Source organism: Ambystoma mexicanum, chromosome 10 (genome assembly GCF_040938575.1).
Source record: "Ambystoma mexicanum isolate Mex_15411 chromosome 10, UKY_AmexF1_1, whole genome shotgun sequence".
NCBI lineage: Eukaryota > Metazoa > Chordata > Amphibia > Caudata > Ambystomatidae > Ambystoma > Ambystoma mexicanum.
The window spans coordinates 679,514,176-679,533,726 of NC_090932.1; the positions used below are offsets into that span (position 1 = coordinate 679,514,176).

The 19,551-nt window shown below is 44.7% G+C and overlaps 1 protein-coding gene across 3 annotated transcripts in view; it reads left to right on the top strand.

Moving 5' to 3' along the window:
- Positions 1-19,551, top strand: part of ATR (ATR serine/threonine kinase) — a 1,676,349-nt gene that overhangs the window by 568,279 nt on the left and 1,088,519 nt on the right. For all 3 annotated transcript variants that reach the window (XM_069618270.1, XM_069618272.1, XM_069618271.1), the window contains one exon: positions 18,234-18,327. In XM_069618270.1, coding sequence (XP_069474371.1) covers positions 18,234-18,327 — 94 coding nt within the window. The remainder of the gene's footprint in view (positions 1-18,233; positions 18,328-19,551) is intronic.

The window sequence follows — 19,551 nt, forward strand, 5'->3', positions numbered from 1 at the left end:
CTCTCTCTCTTTCTGTACTCACTCACGTCTAGAAGGCTCCCTCAGGGCAGAAAAAATACAAACAGAGGGACCTCGACGCGTGAGGGATTGTGGGTACAACGCACGTCACTATAGGGATAGTGTTTCAGACACGCCTGGTCGACGTCCCCTTTTCGACTACGAAAAACAAAATGCAATACTCCGCAGTGACCACTGGATGTCGGACCTATGCACAGCATGTGAATCTAAGCAGATACAACCATCAGAAATGCTTTTACGGTAAGTAATGCATTCTCATATTTTAATCAGCATGAATAGCTAGGTGCAAAGAAATAATACAAAAACATTTCCTTTTCCCAGTTAAGACACATTTTTACACGCTTATAAAAAATCCTCCCATTGGTATTTGGACTTACATTTGTACTTGCAAAAAAATTATTTTACTCACATCTTTCAAAAATAGGGTGTCAAATACTCACACTTCCAAATCTTATCTGGAGCACTGAAACCACCGGATCTCAGTTGTGTGCTGGTTGGTAATGTGGTCAGCGGTTTATGAGGTATGCAGGCCCGACACAGAAGACTTTGTGTGTCGTGCACCTTAAAGGTATGGGTTCTGTGAGGGGGGATCTAATGATGATACTCTATCTTGATAGTGTTGAACCTTTTTGTTTGATCACATTCAGCCTTGCGCTGTCAACATGTATTTAGAAATCAATTCAGATGAGTTGGATCATTGTCAACTTGGGAGTCTTCACCCTTACTCTTCACCCTTACTCTGTGTAACCCTCAGATGAGCCCTGAAGCACGAGAAGACATTGCCAACCCTAGGAGGTCTATTAGGAAGCTCTGCTACTGCATTTTGCTAACACCAGTCTGATAGTGAAGCTTTGCCAGTGTCTATAGACATGTGGCATCTCAAGAGACCTGCTCGGGAACCGATAGATAGGTGATTGCTTCCCCTAACACACTGGGCACAACTGGGTTGAAAACCCAACCCTGTGCAGATCAGACATAGAGGTCACATTACTAGAACCAGGAATACTAGTGAAGGATAGAGCCCAAGGCCTATCATTACAGAGTCCAAGAAAAAACAGTCAGTTCTTTACCTCAACTAGTTGCATCTTCCAGTAATAGAACTGTGTCTGCTTTGAACAGCTCAGCTACACCATACCTTAACTTAAACAATGTACCTTTATTCCAATCCAACTTCTTTTCCAGAAGGGCTTCTGTTGTCCTGCTTGCATTACCTTGTTGGCACCACCAAAATAATCTTTGATGAACCAGAGAACCACAGGTGAACTTTGAACTTTCAACCCCCTAGAGTAACGGCCTAGGTAACTGATTCTTAACTTTAGCATCGGCATTATGTGTAACATTAGATGGTTCTGCAACATCTGTGTTGTATCCCCCTCAGCCATTCGAAAGTTGGTCCATTATCCCCATTCGTTCCACAGAGAGACTGGCCTTTGGTTGAGCCGATCTGAATCCAAGGGCACACCCCGGATATTAGCAATCGGATTTCATATCTGGAGAATCCACGTGATATTGGATATTGTCTGTAACCTTAACTGATAGGCCACTTACTCGGAACAGTAAAAGACACTTACGCCTTAATGTTTACTTGCATGTAAATAACTTCACATATAATTAAAGAAGATCAAATACTATAGATAATATATTTGTATCATCATTCCCTTATTTAATTTTAAGTGTGCTATATTTTATCTTAACCACCCTTTTGCCATCCTAAAAGTTAAGCTTTATTGCTGATTAGGTGAGACCGTGAAGGCATTTCTTTGCGATTTCATACACAAAAATTCCAAATTCAGTTCAATTCTTTTTATTTCAAATACACAGGCTCTTTATAAAAGTCCAATGCTTTTCGGTCCAAGGGACCATTTTCAGGGATAAAATTCTACAGGAAAATTAAAAATAAATACAAATTCTACAGGAAAATTAAAAATAAATACAAATTGTCAATTAATTGATTTGGATAATCTTTATATCTCTTCTGTGTTTCAACATACTCAACTCAATGTACCTGCCTGTTCTGTCCTTTTTGTGTGTGTTCCACTGTGTGTTTCAATTTTCAGAAGCTAAAAATAGCTTGTTGTCCTAGGGCTTGCCATTAAGGCCTTATACACCTATAATGCGAATGGTTTCGTTTAAGTAAGGTTGTTGCTTTTAATGCAAAAAATGGTTCCAAATATTTTACATTTTGAAAAGAAATGCATACCTTTTGGATTAAGGTGTGTGTGGTCTAGCAGCAGATCTATTTCTCCTCCCACGTTCTTGTAATGGACACCATCAAAATTAGCTTTAGTTCCATATATTCATAATTCCTAAGCTGCTTCCCCCTATTTTATAGCCGCTTGCTCATGCTGGCCGGCACACGTGGACTGCTGGAAACAGATCCCCTGTTACCGGCACAGCTTTATTTTTGAAAATGGCACCAGCGGGTGCTAACGTGATGTTCTCGTCCCGGTGACGTCATTGCACGCCGGCCGCAATTTCTGATGTGTTTTTGAGCCCGCAAGGACCTCTGTGGCTTTAAAGGTGCTCTTCTGCTGTAAGCTGTATTAGATATTGTGAATGTTGCCTCTATATATGACATTATATATTTTGTTCACTTTATTTAGACTTTTTACAGTTGTGTCAGTATCTTTCTCAATTGTTAGAACATTTTTCAGTGTTTGCTAAACTTGTACATATTGAGCTAGAATTTGATTTAGCACTTACAATTGATCTAAGGTGTCTTGTTATATTGGGACACTTTTTCAACTTTTAGTAATCTACACCGGTTCACTTGTATCACTGATACAGGCTAATGTATCACGTCGTACCTTACAATGGAATGGGTTTGTGATCATTTCAAAGTGGTCGCAGTTGCGGCCACAAACTCTTAGTTGGCATACAGAAAGCATTTCATACATGAAGCTCCAAGGTTATGCAACAATCTAACTGATAATTAATGTGATAATTTCAAAATGGTTGTAGTTGCGGATGCAAGCTCTTAGTATGTATACAGAAAACATTTGCAGCTAACAATCTCTGTCTTAATGCCAGTAAGACAGAGATCCTTCTCATGGGATACCTGCACCCTCTTTTTACCCATCCCTTTGGCCACCCTCTTTGGGCCCTCTACCCCCACCATCCTGTGATCCCAAAAACCTTGGGGTCATCTTCGATTCCGCTCTCTCCTTCACCCCTCAACATCATGGAACTTACTAAGAAGTCCCACTTCCAGCTCCACCTCCTCAGAGGCATTCTTCCTTTCCTCATCTTCCCCAAGAAGCTCAATGTCTCCAGAGCTCTGGTCCTCTCCAGGCTGGACTGCTGCAACAGTCTCTTCCTCTTTCTCAATCGCCCTCTTTCCTCCCTATGCCTCCTTCAACTAATCCAGAATAGGGCAGCAAGACTTATCCTTGGCTTCAAGCCCAGGGACCCTATCTCTGCAGTCCTAAAATCGCTCCACTGGCTTCTGGTGGCTGCAAAGATCAAATTCAAGACCCTGTGCATCATCCCGAAGGCCTTCTTGGGCCTGGGACCACGCCATCTCCAAATTTACCTCCCCAAATACCCGCCTCCCCCTGCTAGAGCCCTAAGCTCTTCGAACTCAAACTCTTTGACTGTCAAACGCTTCTCCAAGCAGAGAGTGGGGGGCTGGCCTCTCTCCTCGGCTGGCACCTCCCTTTGGAACAGCCTTCCTGTCCTTCTCAGACTTCAGCCGGACCTCTTTATGTTCCGTAAATTGCTCAAAACTCTGCTATTCTCTACCTCTTTCCCTTCCCTGTTAATCACCCCACTGCCGCTGTGACCGGTTGCCTGATCCTCTGGATTCCAGGCCCTTCGTTCCAGTCCATACCAGCACCATCTCCCCACCGCACTGCCCTTGATGGCCCCTGCTTGTCGGCTCTGCATCCCACCCTGGGAGTTTCCTTTCCTGCACTAGCACTTAGCGTGAGGTTCTCCTCCATGGCTCCCCTTAGCACTTCCCTCCTGGGCGCTCCACCAGCACTTGTCCACTCCTCTGCTCTTCCCTTCCATCTCTTGCACTTTCCCCACTGCACTTGCACATCCAAATGCCACAAGGCCTAGAAGGACCATGATAGGACCATGACTGTATTTGACTGTTTTGGCATTGTTATAATTTCCTCCTGTTTCCTTCCCATTTAGCCATGTGGGGCTTTGAAACACAATTCTGTTGTGTAAGACCCCTAATATATGCTCAATAAAGTACAAAATAAAAACATTTCTGACATGAAGCTCTAGCGTCATGCAATAATCTGATATATATTTAATATCTCTTTTCTTTGGGAGTTTATATGCAAGACAAAAAGTATTTATTTTGAGTATGTTACAATCATGTCTCATCTGCTTTACATGGTGTATTGTACCAATAGTGTAAGTTGGCATTTCTCAACCAGGTTCACTACATAATAAAGTCAGTGTTTTCAGGTTGGTTACAGTTTCAGTCAACAACTTGATAAGTTTGCGAAACATTAATGACACGTTTTTTCATTCCATGTCAGTGCTCTAATTGACATGAATTTGTTATACATTTCTTGCAAAAATTGTAATGAAATTCAGTCTGCGCAGATTTAAAAACAATTTCAAACAAGTTTTCATAATATGGCTGCATTGGGTCATGCAATCGATTTCAGTTTTTACCACAAGTTTAAGATAATTGAACATGAATAGGATTTCCATGACCATGTGTACTGTCACATTATACTTTGTTGTATCTCAGCTACTCTATTTGGCTCAACATGTCTAAACAATGAACTTTTTATCTGCACATGTCTCCTTCATGTAAACCGTGCAAAACTGCATTATAATAATTGGTTATTTATTACGCGCTTAATACCCAGAGGTTTCTAAGCGCGGACCCGGGGATCGAACCTGTGTTGCTTCATATCGTCTTCCAAGACAAGCACATTGCCCCTGAGCTATCCTCCTGTGGATCAGTCCTAGCCGGGGAGGCGAAGGACGCTGCGATTTCGGCTATGGGCGGTTTCCCGATGGCCGAACTCATGCCAAATTCGGACGACGGGCACTGAGTCCTTTATGGACAGTTGAGACTCCTCGTCAATGAGATTCATTGGTCCCGAAGAATTACTGTTTGACAGTATGTGCCCAGATTGTTGTGAGACGTAAGATTAATCCTAGCATGGTAATACTAACCATCCAATCATGGCTGGGTAAGTGGGGGGGTGACCCCAAGGAAAAGTGTATGTTTTTTAGCAGAGTCTGGGGAGGGCACTCCGTAGCTTGCGTTGCCTCTCAATGCTGGCCATCTTTTTGTTCCGTAATGCTCACTCGCCGTGCCGCTCCTCCAGAAAGCACTCTCCCCGACCTGCCCCCATTTCTTTGATTGATAACTGGCCTAATTCATAACGTAACCATTTCCCATCGTACCAGCTGGTGTTCCAACCCCAGGCCGCTACATGCTTTCTCTGCTCACATTTCCCAGCATCCCTGTATCCCGTACTAATACCTGTTGCAAGTCCCTATGGCACCCGGGGCCCCTGTAACAGAGCACACCTCACAATGCAGTGTCCCCGACCTGTTGCCGAGACCATATTTTGCAAAACTACCATTGCACTTAAAATCATTGTCCAATCTTACATTGTAACTAAAACTGGCTGACCCGGATGTCCCTCCACCTTGTGATGCCTGCTGAGGAGTTTGGGGAGGCAGGTGTGTGCACCCCCCTGCATAGGCGATCCTCTACAAAATGTATTTGGCACGGCCACACTTACCTCGGGTCCCTTTACAGTGTGGTGTGTGCTGCAGGGGTTTAATTAACAGCTGGTATTACTCCCTGTGGATATGTGTGTCCTATCGTAACCGTTCATGCAACCTTTTTTCTTCGTAATACTACTGGTCAACCATAATTTACCACCATCCTAAAAGGACTGGTCTGTCAATGCTACCCAATCCCCAAATTGCACAGCCTTATACTGCCGGTGGAGTTTTGTACAGTCCAAAAGTATGGTTTTTCTAAGCCCTTAGTTGGAACTGGCGCAGAGAATGCCATAATTACATGCAGGTGGCCCAAGTATCCTGCTGACCAACCAAACACGTGGTATGTGCATGCTATCCTTGTTTGCCTTCTAACCAAAATTTCTCATTGTCAGTGCACTTAAGCATCCATCCCGTCTTACTGCTGAGCCTGATCCCCGTGGGAGTGTCCCATACCTTACCAAAAAATCTATGCGCATCTGCCATACTCATAGCCATAATCCAGAGACCAACCTGTACCAGAGTTGCACCCGCAAACCTTACAAATATTTGCCTGTTCCTCCTTGTCCGTGACAGGCCCGTTAATGTTCCTTTACCTTTCCCAAATAACCTTGTTGTGTTTAGCACGTAAAATAAATCATTATCGCTGTAAAGTAAAAACGGCAACCTTCAGTGCCCACCCCAGTACTCCTAGTCCTTGACTCCTTGACCTTCACCTTCTGTATAGGCGCCTTCTAAATACCCAATAAACCATCAACACATGTACCATAAAGTTGAAAGGGTTGACCTCTGCCTTGTGTACAGGCTCCTTATAAACTGAATAAACCATCAGCCATATGTACCCCAATTGAATTAGGTGCATCGTAGAATTTAACATTGGTGTGCCCAATGCAGGCTTCCCGATGTCACGGTACGCCTCAGCTTTCCCCAGTTGGGTAATGTTATCGTGCCCCCGCTGAAAATGTGTGGGGGCCTATTCAACATGCTGGTTGTGGGCTCCCGCCCGATAGAGCAGAAAACAGTCCAAGACACCCGTGGGTCCAATGTTAAAATGGCTTCTAATTATATGAGACCGCCAGTCCGCCGGTTTCGAAACACTACATAGCCACTGAAAGCATAAATAATAATTGTCAACCAGCTGCTGGTGTAGAGGACTGCTGTGAAAAATGGACGAGTCAAGCAATGTTTTCAGAAGGCAAAGGGTAGAGAACTGCGACGCTGACGCCAGGCACAATCCACCGAGCCATCTCAGCTTTTTAAACCAGACAGTGAACCTGGCCATTATTAGAGTCATGATGATATTACTGTGGCGGCAATTGTTTAAATTGGGCAATTTATACCTATAATTTTCACTGCGTGTGTTTAAACCACACCAATTCAGAACACAGGCTACTCATTCCAGTACCAGTTAGTCCCTCACTTACACACTTACATGCAGGTATGTATGCCCCACTGACCTGCCAGCCCTCTTCTGATGAAATAAACATTGAAACGTAAGTGCAATTATGCTATACCGAGCAACCATATCATGGCTCTGACTGTGCCTCAAGAACTGTCTCAGGATTGAATGGTGCACAATTGTAACTGACCATTTCTTTTATGACCCCATTCCAAGCGGGAGCAACTGATGCATATAATTTTTTCTGCTGCAAACGCGTGATAGAAGGTATAACTGTATTTGCAGCAATCCGTGTTGACCCAAAAAGAAACCAAGATCCTTGATTGTTTACATTCACCTTGCCCCCTTCTTTTCCATTTGGTGCGAAAAGTGCCCAGTTTTCGACATTACATCTTTGTACCTTACAGTGTTTATTTCTGATACGGCTGGATGAAATTGCTATTTCATATTCTCATAATTTACAAAAAGCATTAAACAATGCGCTGCCTTTTCCTGCGCCTGTCGACTTTTACCTGGAACTAATGCTCACACCCATGCAGTGCTCCCTCAATCGGGAAATGCTACCCTTCAAAAAGCATTCCTCGTTGATTCCACTTGGGTGCAAGGAGTTCAGACGGTCTACCCAATATGTTTCTCTTTGATCTAGGAGTTTTGAGATATACATCCCCCTTGTCTTTTCTCGACTACCTTGAGGATTTAGAATCTCATTTGGTTGACTTGGTGTTTGGTTTCTTGTAAGTGTCTGGTGACTGGTTGATGACTCAGATAAGTTTGTACAAAAGAACACAGAACCGAAGGTTGGAATTTTTTAAAGAAATATATGTGAATTCTAATATATGAAGTTTATGTGAGCTATTCACACAAGGTCCTTCTAAAATCCTGGGTCACATCAACCTAGGAACCATTCTCACTACCTGTGGGTCACTGTCATCCCTAAACACAGGAAAAAGTGACACTTCATGAACTGTTTGCTGACAACACCGATTCTTTACAAAACCCTAGGTACAGGAATGGCCCGCATACAACCTGTGGATTTTTAGGTGTTTTGGACTACCACTCCCACGATCCCTCACCATTGACTAATGTTAGGGAGATGTTTACTTTTGCAAATCTTCCTCTTACGTTCTTTAAGCTCCTAAGCACTACTGCGTGACTTTCTGGATTTTTTTGCATTGACTTTGAACCTTCAAAATGTGAACGTTTTCCTGCCTCACGTCCCTACTGCATTCATTTTTGTTTTGAAAAAATTGGTTCACCTTTTTAGGTTAGAGTACTGGGCTATCTCTCCAAACCTCTGTCATCTGTGTTTGTTCTATGGCATCAACCTCCACCCTATGTGGAATGCTGCCCGGGGTACTTAAGGGGTCCTTTCCTGGGTCGAATGAGGACCATGTGCAGCCCATGTGCCTACCAGTGAAGAGGACGTCATCCTGTTTTAATTATGTGTATTTTGTCCTGTGCAGTACAAGCCATCATCCATGCAGTGCTGTTGGGACACTGTATCCTGTGGCGAACCACAAGGACGACTCAGACTAAACTGTTTCAGAAGAGTTTTATTAATAATAAAGAAAACGCCTATGTGGCCCGGCTGCTATGAGGGAAGTTCCCTGCCTGATAAAAATGAAAACTAAGGCTGATCGCCAAAGTCCCAACAGAAATAGTCCAGTGTCCAAATCCTTAGTACCTAGCTGAAACCTCACTTAAAGGAGACCGGCACTGTGGCCTCTACCCTTGGGTTCTGCCTGGCCCATTCACTTGGTAGGACTTGTCTTGAGTTTACACAGTTCGTTAATTGTTGATCCTGAAAACCTTCAGGTTCCACTTTCAGACAGTTCTCTGTATTAATTCCTTCTGTGTTCTTGGACTCCTCAAAGTTCTGTGGTCTCCAGACCGTTTTACTTTCTCTTAATCACTTCAACTCATAGAGAACGGCTGCCCGTCTGAGTTTATTAGGCTCCTGTAACCTCTTGTGACTTTCCCAGCCTTAACAAAATGTTAATGCTCCTCTCAATCTACTTTGCAGAGGGTGCTTGCTGCAATCCGTTTGGCTTTTTCAGCCTTATTTCAAAGTGTTTGTATTTCTTTCAACTTGCTTTACATGGGTGCTTGCCCACTCGGTTTTCTGAGGCTTGCGTAACCTGGTTGGCTTCCACCAGCCTAACTTCAAAGTGGGCGTACCTCTCAGCGGTTCGCTTTCTCTGAAAGCACCCGCTTCTCAGTTGCTGCTTGTCTCGCCAGCTATGCTACCTCTTCCAGTGCGGAACTCAGGGATCTGAGCTCCCTTCATCAGTCTGGTCTCGGCATTGGTTACACGGCCCTATAATCCCTCGTGGTCCACACCACCAGAAGTGAAGGGTGCTTTTCCATTTCTGCTCCTGTATCAATTGTTGCTTCTTGATTGGTCGGAAACGCCAGCTTTCCGGCGTCTGGCTAGCATTTTGCTTGCCTTCTATGCAACTGCTCGCTCCGCGGTCAAGCGTGTTTCTTCCCTCCAGGATGTCGATTCACTAGAAGCTCACCACTGTGTAGGGATCTTCCACCTGTGTAGAAGTTTCTCCCTGATACAAAGTGCCTCATATCTTTATGTATGTCATCAGAAATCCCAGGGGTATGTCTTTCTTCTCTGACTGCTGTGGTCTGGCATTACCTAAGAGACAACTGGTTTGAAGAAATGTTTGGTCTTTTCAATCTCCATGTAGGTGGAGAAGGTGTTCTGGACTCTGGGTTCCTTGGCTAAATCGGAGTTCTTGTCTCCAAGAGGGTAGTCACTCCCATTGAGGTCCCACTTGCCCAGACCCCTTGGAGAGGGTCTTGCTGAACGGACTTGCCTCCCTAGCCTTAAAGGGGTCACTGCCCTCTGAGGAGAAGGGGCACATTGTTCAGATTCGTCACATTCCCCTTTACTTTCCCAAAAGTGGCACTTTACTTACTTTCTCATGAATTTCCTAAACAGGATAGTGGCAGTTTACAACTTTTAAAACTTTTTTTCCCCATAAATCTCGTGCTGCCTTTTTTGGTGCAATCATGCATTTAGGAGGACTATATACTGAAAAAGGTTACTCCTTGTGTTTTTAATCCCGGTCCACATGGCATGGTCTTTATTGGCCGTCCGTTTGCATTTCAAGGTGAGGGAGGTTCCTCTTCCTTCGTGTGTCTTTGCAGGCTTTGCCCTGGAAAGCCTGGGAAAGATGACCAGTGTGTGTTAGCTTGCAGGAAGTTGGGTGGGAAACTGTCTGCCCCCAATGCATATTCCGCCTGGTGGAAAGAATGTTCCTGAGCAAATTCTGGGAAGCTGGCTGTCCACTATCGGATCTCCAAGTTTAAATGCTACAAAGTCCATTGTTGGAGCGCTGGGCTAACCCTGATACTGAATTTTGAATATAAGGAGATGAGCTGGACCTAGGAATTAAGTTGAGTTCTGGACCTGCACGCGATTTGAAGAAGACAGCTGATGGGGCCTGAGGACTGCTGCAGGAGCAGGCATTGGCACAACCAACACTACAGCATTTCGGACCTTGACCTTCTGCTCGAAAGAGGAGAACTTTGCAAGATGATTCCTTCCCTTAGACTGATGGGCATAACCAGTCCGACCTGCATCGCTATTCCTGGGCCGAAGGAGCTTGCCTCTTTGCATTCTACCTGCATCACCTGGAACAAGCTTTGCTCTTTTGCAAGCACTTCTATGTAGACTGGAATCTTTGTAGGCACCCGCATTGCTCGGCCACAATGCTGGAACCCTGCTGTGCTGACTTACACCAGAAGAGGACCCTGCCAGGAACCTGAAGTTCAACCGCTGAGCTCTTTTTGGGCCTGATGACCCTGTCCGGGGTCAATGGGAGAAATGCATCTGCCTGGTCCATGAGGTTCACTGCTACATCGTGGGACCAATCCAGTCAGAAGTCTCCAGTGGAACCATAATACAACCACCGGTAAACGCCCTCAAACCTGCAACCCGATGACACAGCATGACCTGAGAGATTTTCTATCTACTGGGGGTTTTCCTACCTTTGTGAAGGCTGCAGGGGCTGTGATCCCTCACATCTCTTGAACTTCCCCTATGCCCATTGGGTTTGCATTGGGGCACAAAGTTCTGTTTATTTTAGAGCTGTCTGGGGCTGACGCAGGTCTGTCGTGGCTTCTAGGCTAACTCCTCTTTAACCCTACGGGTATTAACTGCTCCTTACAACACCAGCATTTTCACTTAAGTTTGTGTGCATGTACTCTGTCCAGATTAAGCCTAATTAAGGGCAGGGGCCCCCTAATTAGCAACAATCTGCTTCCACCCCGGGTGGCAGCAAGCCCAGGCATTCTGGAATCAATTCAGTTCCTCACTGGGACCGAGGCAGGGGATCGAGTGTAACGAGCAAAGGCTGGCCCTTTGTTAGGGTGTTGCCTGAAAGGAGGAGACAGCGGATCTTCCCACGGTATCGAGTCGCGAATGCAAGCTGCCCTGACTTCACTATTGGCAGAGAATGTGTCCATCGGAGGTGCCTAACAAAACTATAGGCTGGCACTGGAAGGCACTGCAAGCACATATTAGATGCCCCCCACCTGGCTATCAGCTGGGCTCGCTGCCCCTTCGTGATCAGGCGATTTATACTGCAGAGGCTGGCTAAGCAGAGAAATCTCCATCAGTCAGGGGTTCCCTTGAAGCCGTGCATCAAGGAGTGACTGCGTTAGCAAAGCTTCCGGTCTTGGCTCCAGCTCCCTGCTCCCCTTTACCTTCTTCAACATTTTTTTCAGGCTGATCAGGAACTGTACGCCCCGGCACACATCAGCCTGTTTTATGACTTGGGGGTAGACCTGGAGGCAGTCGTACAAAAGCGTGGGTCTATTGGAGGGATCGGGACTTATAACTCATTGCCATTCTCCACGGATCGGTTTTCTAAACTGGCAACCCCTCGGGGAGGAAAGCTATAGTGCTTCCCCTTTGCGGTAGGCAAACACATTGGGTATGCTACTCTGCGCAGCTGGGTTCTGCCTAAATTGGACCATAAAATACAAGCAGAGCTGCGCCATGATCCCCACAAAGCAAACCGGTTCAAATGACATAATATCCTGCAGATGCTCATGGGCAGAAAGAAGCACCTCCCTGCCCGGGCACATCCAAGCTCCTCAAACAATGATGAAACCCATTGCAAAGATTGTGGGCATTGGACCGGACGACGCCCCGACCAGAAACATATCTGCAGCTACCCCCTGCGAGATCCAAGATCCATATATGGCTGTGTCCAAAGAGTACTTTGCAACCAGTTTTCAGGTATTTCAGGAAATGTTTTTGGCCTCAATTCAGTTGCAGTTCTCTTCCTTTACAACGGAAATGAGGCCATAATTGTCCGACTTCAGCAAGGAAATGTCTTCCCTTGGGGAGCGAGTAGACGCCAATGAGCGGGCAATGAACTTGGTCTTGGAAGATCGCTCCAGGCTCACACCTAATCTTGAAATTCAATGTGAAGACCTGGTGAACAGATCTAGCCGCTCTAACATACCGATCAAAAATCTTCCAGAAACGGTCTCAGACTCGGAATTAAAGGATACCGTACTACATAGCTTCACAGACTTAATCGCAGGTGAAGAGGCTATCAATATTCTGCTTGATCCGGTATACAGGACGGGTCCCAAAAGAATAGGTCCTGCCGCTCGCCCACGTGATGTCCTGGCAGCTTGTACACTATATCCACAAAAGGAATATATTCTCAGGGAGGCACAGGCATCATCTCCAATCACCTACAATGGGAGTGAAATTCAACTTTACCAAGATCTCTCAAAAACGCAGTGAGATGCAGCTGGTGGTAAAAACATTACAGTTCAGAGAAATCAAATATAAATGGACATTTCTATTGCAAATTAAAGAGGATTCTCTTAGGGGCTCCTATCGGAAGCTACCAATGGCTGCGCTGCTCAGCAACCCAAACCCTGGGAATGGCCAACCTTAATTCAACAGGGAAGGAAAAACAGGGCCAAGCATCAAGAGGAATGGAAGGCACGTCTCAGAGGGCCTAACCCAAAAACAACGGGATCATGGAGTGCAGACGGCAGCAGGCTGCAAAGAATCAATAAAGAAAAGACACTCCGAAGTCAGCAGAGACAGAGCACACCATCTTGGAATTCATCTGTTCAGGTAACAGATGGGCATTTTAGGATATCCTGCACGTTGTCCTGGGAATAAAAATGACTCACGGCTGGGTCTTAGCACCCTGGGTTACGTTAGGTACCGTGGATCGCACCAGGGGACATTGTTTAGGGAGGGAACTGGGGCAAGTTGGGGGGGTGAGTAGGTAGGGGGTGGAAGGCAAAGGTGGGGGGGGTTCTGTAATGCATGGTTAGCAGGAACAGTACCAATCACGCAACGGTATGAACAATATAACAACCTCACAGTATATTTATTTATATTCGGTTAATTGTTTAACCCTAGATATCAGGGGCCACAATACACTGGCAAAACGCAGAAAGCTTGAGGCTTTCCTAGGGTGTTACCAACTTGACTTGGTGGCGCTCCAGGAAACCCACATTTGTGCGGCAGATGGACACAAACTGAGGCTACAACATTTTCCGGTTGTACTGCAAGCAAATGCAGTGGGGAAGGTGGCCAGTGTTCTTATAGCAATAGGGTCTAGACTCCAATTCAAAGTTATCCGTGCTAATGCCCATAAATAAAGAGGGTTGTTATTTATTTGTAATTTTGGCACTGGGCCCAAGGTAATTAACAGTTGCTTCAATTTACGTCCCTAATACAGGCCAAGAGGGCTTTCTAAAGTCGACCCTCACACACCAGGAATCCTTTCGGGAGGGGGGAAATAATACTTTTTGCAGGCCTCAATATGGCTTGGGATCCTGCCTGCGATCGGAGCACAATCTCCCGCTACACTCAACCACGATGCCTCAGGGCTGATTCTGTGCGCTTAACAAATGCGAATAAATAAATAAATAAATAAATAAATAAACCCCCGCCTTCCAGCACGATAGTACAAAAATGTGCGTTGTTGACCCTGGTAGATGTCTGGACAGCACTTAAGGGATCTGCGAAAGTATACACATTCTATTTGCATGTCCACCAGTCTTTTTCACACACAGATTATGCCTGTGTCTCAAAGCCACTTTTAGGTACAGTTACCCAAATCACCAATCATACGATAGATTGCACTCTCAGACCATGCACCACTTCTTCGAGACCTGAACATATCATCGGGGAAGCAGAAACTATGGGCTTGGCGATTCCAAACTGAACTGCTGGTAGACCAGGTTGTCGGAGATAAAATTGAAGGGAAGATCTGGGAGTTTTTTCTTCTCAACTCGACAGGGGAGATTTCCGCAAATGTGATATGGGATGCTTTCAAAGCAAGTTCACGCAGAGGCTTAATAGCAGAGCCGCTATCAGACATAAACAAAAATGGCCCTCGAGATAGAATTGGAAGACAATCTGAAATGGGTAATGGGAAAAATGGAAATAAATACGTGCCCATCTATACAAAAAGCCTATAGAAGTGGGGCGGGCAAACTAAATCTACTCCAAGCAAAATAGGCAGAAAAATCCTTATTATATCATAGACAAAAATATTATGTAAAAGCCAGTAGGGCAGACCGCCTATTACCTAGACAATTACACCAAAGAGCGGCCTCACAGATTGTTCAGACAATTCAGCTACCCTCAGGGGAAATGGTCACTTAAACGCCCCAAATTGTTTCACAATTCCATACATTTTACTCTGACATCTACCAGTCTGAATCTCCTGACTTAAGTTTTCAGATAGCTTACTTAGAGGCGGTCACCCTCCATCAGATAGCACCAGAGGATAGAGATCGCTTGGAGGAAGACATTACCCAAAAAGAAGTTCTTAGGGTTATAAACGCTCTACTGTTGAATAATTCACCAGGCCCAGATGGATTTCCAGCCTTGTTCTACGAGACCTATCTGAAGGTGTTGATCCCTAAATTGACCCGTTTATACAACTCTTTCACACATTAGGGTTGCATCACCCCTACTATTGACAAGTCAAAAATGGTGCTGATCCCAAAATCCGGAAAAGACCCTAGTAGATGTGGATCATACTGCCCCATTGCCTTAATAATTTGATATGCAAAAATGTATACTAAAGCACTGGCCAATAGGATGGAGGACCTACTCCCCACAGTTATACACCAAGACCAATCAGGTTTTATAAAGCAACGTCAAACACACGATAATATAAGGCGTACATGTCACATTTTAGAGAAAGTTGAGAAAAGGAATATTTCAGCGATTCTGTTATCCCTTGATGCTGAGAAAGCCTTCGATCCGGTCGAATGGTCATTTCTTTTTCTGGCCTTGGCAAGGATGGGATTCGGCCTGAAATGTATAGACAAAAGAAAGGCAAATTATAAACAACCATCGGCTCGACTTTGGATTAATGGCCAACTATCTCTCCCCATTGCTCTCCAACGCGTAGCCAAACAGGGCTGCCCTCTGTCGCCCCTCCTTTATGCAATATAGCTTGAACTGTTCCTTGCCAGGGTTAGAAAGACAGATACCATTCAAGGGATTGATTTCTGAGGGGTCTCGCATAAAATCATGGCTTATGCGGATGACCTGTTGCTCTTGGCATCCCACCCAGTAAATACATTGCAAGTGGTGGTACAAGAATTGGAGAGATTTGGCTCGGTAGTGGGTTTAAAAATCAATCTCACCAAATTGGAAATTCTGAATCTCTCTTCCTTCACCCTGAAAAAGTACACTTTTTACAAACATAAACACCATTTGGCTGGCTGCAGGAAGGGATTAAATTACTTGGCGTTACCATAACGCCCCCTATTGGCAAGATGTATTAGGTTAATTATACGCCTTTGCTAAAAGAAATTAAAGGTCAATTGGTAAAATGGGGTCAATTGTTGGTGTCATGGCTCAGTAGGATCAACTCGGTAAAAATTGTTACCCTCCCCAAAGCAATTTTTTTTCAGGCGCTCGCATTCAGGGTTGTAGTTCTTTTTTCAAAAAGCTACATAGGGTGATATCCGCATTCATATGCAATAATAAGGCTCCACAGGTAGCTTTTGACATATTAACGACTCCCACAGTTAGGGGCGGCTTCGGTCTTCCAAATTTTAAGAAATGTTATCAAGTTGCACAAATTCGACTCTTGAAAGACTGGTGTGGAGCAGACTCTGGGAACTGTTGGGTCCAGATTGAGCAAGCGATAGGAGGTCCACAGCTGGGAGACAATTTGTGGCTACCTAAACATCATAGACCCACCAATATCCACAAGAGTAGGATCACAAGCTTAGTAGTAGTAGTCTGGGACACAGTGGTCAAGCAATACCAATTTTTGACATTGCCCTCTCCTCTTAAACCAAGAGTTTTTTAACCCACAGTTCACCCCGGCCTTAATCCACATGCATTTTCTAAATGGAGGCAGGCAGGCAGGCTGCATATAAATACTAGATCTGTTTCAAGGGAAAAACCCCAAATCCTTCTCACAATGCAAATTAGAATTAGGTTTGAATGAATCTGCTCAATTTCAATACTTCCAGGTTCGGCATTGAATACTGGCACGCCGAATAAACAAGCAGAAACCAGAGATTTAAAGTTTTTTGAAAAATGTGTTATGTCCAACCCTGGAAATAGGGCTCTCATGTCAAATTTCTATAAAAACATGCCTGAGGTAACCCCTAAAATACCACTGTATTATAAACACTGCTGGCAGTTAACATTGGGGGAACAGATACCAGAAGTAGAATGGGAATGGCTTTGGAAGGCTATTCCCAGACTTACGCGCTCAATCCAAGTCAGAGAATTTTGGTGTAAGCTGTTGACACAATGGCATTATACTTATACACCAGCTCGCTTACATAAAATGAGGTAATCTATTTCAGATAAATGCTGGAGAGAGTGTGGCTCGATTCGGGACTGGAAGGCACGTGTGGTAGAGTTGCCCAGCCCTGACAAAATACTGGACAGAGATAAACATGCATATGACTCACATCTTTGGTTCACAAAAGACCAGCACTCTCAAAGCTTGCATCTTATTAGTGGCTGAAAAGAACTTCCGACGGGGCTCCAACCAAATCCGTAAGGCGTTTGTAATATTGCAACTGACTGCATTATTAGGGATAGCTTAAAAATGGAAATCCAAAGATCCACCACACCTCAGCAAATAGTTCTCCAGAGTCTGGAACTTAGTGACTCTCGAGTGTATCACTTATTTTATACAGGGGGATCAATCGTAATTTACACGGGACTGGGCCATGGTGTTGAACTTCCTTCAGAATGACTATAATGTTCCCATACTGCCCTCAGAATCTTCGAATTCTTTATATCATCCAACTCTATGAACATTATTATTTGTACCATGCATGCAGGACAGGGACTGGGGAAAGGGGGACAAGGGCTGGTGGGAGTGGAGTCGGGTGAGGGGGCAAGTTAATGTTTGTTGTTAAACGAAATGCCAATAAAAATTAAGTTAAAAGAAAAAATACTACTTTGGCTCTACACTGGTTGTTTTCTTTGTCCCTAATTCCCTATTAGGGTGGCCTCTTCTAGTGCTACTCACCTGTAAATCTGAAGAATCGTTGTGGGACGCTTAAAAGCCTTGAGACCTTTTACTATATAGGGATTGGACTTCTGAAGCTAGCTATGCTATGTTTTGAGCTAACCTATAAGAGTAAGGCAATGTGTGCCTTGGCGTGATAGTGTAATAAAGAGGAGTATGTTTGTACTTACCTATGTGGTGTTTTTTATTTATCATCTTTGTAAGTGTTAACTGTACTACCCAACAGTATCCCCTCCTGCCGTAGTGCACCCTGACTGCTCAGCCTTGCTACCAACCAAAGAGTGGTTAAATTAATCTCTGGTTGTGACAGGCCTGTTGCCTCAGGTTAGCTTCTTTAAGTCTCCCTCAGCGGGCGACTTCTGTTGAAAACACCTAAATAATATACTGGCATGGTCTGATTGCGAGTCGTAGTCCAAGCGTGGTAAGGTATTGGAATAGAGAAGTAGGGATTGATCTAAAGGTTGTCTTTTTTAATTGGAGAGTGTATATATGAAAACATTTTTGGACTAAGTATATGAAATGCATTCCGCGAGATCTGATATCTTGTAAATGTAATCTTCAGATTTTTCCTTATGACATTTTAGAGATGCGGTGCAAGACTTTCTACATGAAATCTATTTCCTGCCGGATCACCCTGAGTTGAAAGGAATTCAAAAAGTCCTCCAGGAGTATAGAAAGGTATGTTGGTTTATTCATTTATGTATTGATTTCATTTGTAGAGTGCACACAAGCCCTTAGGCATCAGGGCGCTTTACCAGTTACATGGGCCCCAGGTGGGCAAAGGCGTGCATAGAGTTATAGTTTACAGGAAGCATATACAGATACAGAAAAGAAGAAAAGAAAATAGCTTGGCAGGGTTACTGATAAAGTTTGGGTGAGGGGATACCTAATGGGGCACCCTTCGTCACTCAGCCGTGGTAGTTTGGGGTTGAAGCGTGGGCTTGTGTAAATTGAATAGCCATGTCTTTAGGGTTTTGCGAAAGACCCAGTAGGATTCTTCTGCTCTGAAGGCAGGTGGGAGGGAGTTCCAATGTTTGGCAGCTAAGACTGGAAAGCTGGAACCTCCTGCTTTGGTTTGTTTGAACTTGGGTTGGAGTAGTCTGTGAAAGTAGATGGCCTGTGTGGTCCTGTTGGGTTGTGCTTTGACGATGTTCTGTGCGAGGTAGGGTGGCGCAGAGTTAGAGATACACTTGTGGGTGATGGATAAAGTCTTGAACAGAATTATTTCCTTCACTGGCAACGAGTGGACAGCTCTTCTGGCAGCCGAGATGTGTTCAGAGCCTGGGTTATTGAGTGCCTCGCATAAGGCGTTGTTATGAATGATTTGGAATTTTTTTACATTGCTGGAGGAGGTACCGGCGAAGAGGATATTGCAGTAGTCGAGCCTGGCACAGATTGCGGTTCGGGCTATCATTAGGCAGTTGTCTCTGGATAAAAAAGGCCTGGCAGCATTGAGTAACTTCATGGTGTAGGCAGTTGTAGAGGAGGTGGCATTTACTTGTCGCGTTAGTGAGAGAGTGGCATTGAGATGGACTCCCAGTGTTTTTACTGTGGGGGAGACGGGGATCACTGATCCGTCAATGTTAAAGGATGAATATTGGGAGTGAAGGGATTTTAAGGTGGCTGCTGGGCCAATAGTGAGAAGCCTGGTCTTCTCATCATTCAGGCTGAGACCATGGGTTGCCATCCAGGCTTGGTATGTAGAGCTGAAGGCGGCAGCGTCTTCCTGGTAAGACCCAGAGAGTGCAAGGAGAATCTGAGTGTCATCGGCATAGTTCGTGTAGGCTATGCTGAGTGAATCTAGGTGATCAAAGAGGGGCTTCATGTAAATATTGTAGAGCGTGAGTGAGAGACATGATCCTTGGGGGACCCCGCAGTTGATAGGGGATGGAGTGGCACAAG